The sequence below is a fragment of the Telmatherina bonti genome (assembly GCF_933228915.1).
Source record: "Telmatherina bonti genome assembly, chromosome: 3".
Lineage (NCBI taxonomy): Eukaryota > Metazoa > Chordata > Actinopteri > Atheriniformes > Telmatherinidae > Telmatherina > Telmatherina bonti.
Genome location: NC_136621.1, coordinates 20,646,924 through 20,650,831, shown reverse-complemented (window position 1 = coordinate 20,650,831; position 3,908 = coordinate 20,646,924). Strand labels below are relative to the sequence as shown.

The 3,908-nt window shown below is 37.8% G+C and overlaps 1 protein-coding gene across 1 annotated transcript; it reads left to right on the top strand.

Moving 5' to 3' along the window:
- Positions 1–1,329: 1,329 nt before the first annotated feature.
- Positions 1,330–3,266, top strand: tppp2 (tubulin polymerization-promoting protein family member 2; the record flags this gene model as incomplete). The annotated part of the gene is made up of 3 exons (XM_079238311.1): positions 1,330–1,520; positions 1,766–1,919; positions 3,075–3,266. The coding sequence occupies 3 exons, from the start codon at positions 1,330–1,332 to the stop codon at positions 3,264–3,266; spliced, it is 537 nt and encodes a 178-aa protein (XP_079094437.1).
- Between the last annotated feature and the right edge of the window lie 642 nt (positions 3,267–3,908).

Genomic DNA, 3,908 nt, shown 5'->3' with positions numbered 1-3,908 from the left:
AAATACAATTATCTCTACAAAACATGATATATCCCTCAACAGAAGTAAGTCTGACACAAGAGACAGAGAGATAATGAGACTGAACAGACACAAGAGGGGCTGAGTATCCATGATGTCATTGACTGTGCTGGTCGGTACTTTCTCCCTCCTCCCTTCCCATCCTGCTCCACCCCTCCCTTTCTGCGCTTGCCTCGCTGCATCCCTCCATCTTTGCTATTACTGTGAAAAATCCTGGGAGTGGCAGAAAGGAGGAGAGCCAGAGTACAAAGACAAACAGAGAGAAAGAAGAGGTTTCCTAAATATCAAAGCAAATATCAAAGCAGCATCCCTCCATTGGCAACAGCAGGTACGTCTTATGTTCTGCTAATTTAGTTTCCACTGATGTATACTCGATATGAACAGCACAGATTGTCTTAATAGCAGAAAACTTAAGACTGGTTGTTTTGTTGTATGTTTGAGCTTAAACACCATAGATATTTATGTAAACACAACCGTGATATTTGCTATTAAAGTCTAATGGTTCATGTAGCTCTAAAATGTTCATTTTTGAAAACTATTTAACCTACAGGTTCCCCTTGGTTTCTTTCACCACTACCGAGACACTTATTCAAAGACAAAAAAAATTCAGTCATAGTGTGTTTATTCAATTTATAGCCATGTGTGAAAACTTCTGATGTGCTGTAATGGAAAAATTGAACTTAAAATCCACAGATGATGTTATTACTCCGTTGTTTAATAGCCAGTCTTACTACATGTACATGATTAGGAGATTTTATTGTGTGAACAGACAGACCTGCAGACATTAGTGTAACAGGTCTCATATGACAAGTACATTTATGTGCGTTTAATTCAAAGAGGCTGACTTAACAATAAAAAAGAAAAAAAATGAAAGATTGTTTCTTCCAGGGCTGGAGACCTAATGGCTCAGCAGCCATTTAGAAATTGAGTTTATTGAATTAAACTGGCAAAGCAGCTTCGGTAGCACTAACGTGATGATGGAACTAAAAGTGTGCATCTGCACACAAATGTGTGCGTGGTGTGAAAAGGGAGGGAGGAAATTAGACTGACCATTATAGTTGCCATTTCTCGACTGGAAAGCAGCCAATTACCTAATTGCAGTTATTAAAAAAAAACAAAAAACTAAGTTAACTCTTTGTTCTTTGCTCACAAGGACAGACAGTGAATAAATATTATCTGTTTGAGAGATGGTTTTAGAGTTAACCGTACACATTTATCACTTTGAAATAAGTAGCGACATACGGCTCACATATCTGCTGTTTTACTAACATTCAACTTTTAACTGACAGAAATCTGTATGTATGTGTTAGCATGGCCGAGGGTTCGGTGTCTGTCGCTCAGGTGGAGAGTTCCTTCCAGAAGTTTGCGGTCCATGGAGACACAAAAGCTACGGGGAAGGAGATGAATGGCAAGAACTTTGCTAAGCTCTGCAAAGACTGCCAAATCATTGATGGGAAAAATGTCACCACTACAGATGTTGACATAGTTTTCAGCAAAGTCAAGTAAGATATGAGCCTCCATTGCCAGAATATAAATAATACAGGAAATGCTGCACAGCTGATTTTGTCCCATCCAATTCATTTAGACAACTATGTGAATATAGTTCAATTCTGAACAATATTGGATTGTTTCATCTACAAATACTTAATTCTCAGACTGCATCATGTATTGTATCCAAGTAGGAACATGACTTTATCCATCTAATTTTGTTACTTTCCTTAGATGGCAACACTGTGTGTTTCCTCAGGGCAAAGTCAGCTCGTGTGATTACATTTGAGCAGTTCAACCAGGCTGTGACTGAGTTGGCTCCCAAGCGTTTCAAAGGAAAGAGAAAAGAGGAGGCGCTTCAGCAACTCTATGGACTTATTGTCGGGAAAGAACCTGCCAATGCTGGAGTTACGGTGAGTTATTAATAATCAAAATAACCACAACCTCTTCTCATTCAATGGCCTCAAACACGCAGCATCCAGGTACTTTATTCAGTTCATTCACTGTGAATCAAAGACTTATGACTCTACTAACTTTCATACAATTATTCTCATGCCTTCAAATGAGTATAACGAAGACCATGTAATTATGTTTAAATATTTATGGTCATGAATTCTATGTGTGAGTCAGATTAGTTTGTTGCTATTCTTAGGCCTTAGAGTAGTACAGGTTTATTTAAACTAGGAGTATTATGGTCTTAAACATGAGATTGTCATTTGGAGGATGTATTCACCCCCCATTTTTAAGTGTGAGAAAACACTTCAGTGTCATTGAGAATTCAGGGGTTTAAATTACATTATGAATAACAAAACCAAAATTTAAGACCAATTTATCAGAACTATTTTCCCTGCAATGGACTGGCGACCTGTCCAGGGTGTACCCTCCCTCTCCCCTGCAGGCTGCTGGGATAGGCTCCAGCTCCCCCGCGACCCTTGATCGGATTAAGCAGTTCAGATAATAAATGAATGTATAAAGTAGACAAAACACTTCACACTACATGTAACCCAAATAAGTGTGAAAGTCTGCTGCACACTAATCACTGCAGACTGTGGCTTGTTACTGTATTTTCTAAAACACCCCACAATAACTCAAAGAATTTGCTACAAGCTTACAAAATAGAGCAAAACTTCATGGGTAATGAATATTTGAAAATACATTTTGGTAATTTAGTATTTCAAATGTGTCCATGGGCCCTGTGATGGACTGGTGACTTGTCCAGGGTGTACCCTGCCTCTCGCCTGGTGATTGCTGGTTTTGGCTCCAGCTTCCCTGCGACCCTTAGTTGGACAATGCGGTATAGAAAAATGAATGAATAAATGGAATGTATTTGTTTCAGTTACATTATCCAATAGGTTGTCATTAGATTATTACAGCTACTTCAATATTCCCTCAAATGAAAATTTATATGAGCTCTACTACTGTATAAAGTAGCGACACAATATATTATTGTTTGTGTCTGTTTTTGCTTGAAATTGTCTTAAACGAAATGTGAAGTTAAGAGCGTCACTTTTAAAGCAGACTCCTGTGTTTTTAGGAGTGAATGAAATGTTCCTTTCCTTTACTTTTAGAAAGTGACCAAAGCAGCAGCAGTTGACAGACTGACCGATACATCCAAGTACACTGGTTCTCACAAGGAGCGATTTGACGAGTCAGGAAAGGGAAAAGGAAAAATCGGGCGTGAGGACATCCCGGACACCAGTGGTTACGTGGCAGCATACAAGGGCAGCGGGAGTTATGATGACAAAGTTAAAAATGCCTAATTATCCTGAAGAATTGTGCAAAACTAACAATGTTGGCAACTCTATTTTTGAAGACAAACAGACCAGAGTTAAACGGTGTATAGCATGTAAAACCAATACTCCTTTTATTTTCTGTGTTCAGGGACCAAAGATTAAACACTTGTCTTGTAGCATAATTCTGCTTTGCACTATGTATAAACACTCTGCCTTACTGTGCACAGAACCACCTCTGTATGCACAAATATACCACGCTGATTTGCTCAAATATCTTAGATGTACAAAGAATGATACTCAGCTCCTTCACCTGCTAAGCTAAGCCTTCACATCATGAGCATTCAGTGCTCATTATTATGCTTGTAATGGAATTAAGAGACTTCTTTAAAGGAAATATTCTTTAAAATAATCAATAAGCCATGAAGAACAGAAGTTAAGCTTTACTAATGAAGCTGCAGTGGGATCTAGTGTCATTTTCTGATGCATTCTTCTACTTTTCTGTTAAATGATAATGTTATATATCCTTTTATGTTGATTCATGTTCTTGTCAAGCTGAATAAATTAATAATGTGAAAAGTTTCTGTGAATTACATCATTACTATTGTTTTGTTAAGATCTTTGAGGATAAAATATGTAGAAATGTAATAATTTACAGACCCAAACCAAATT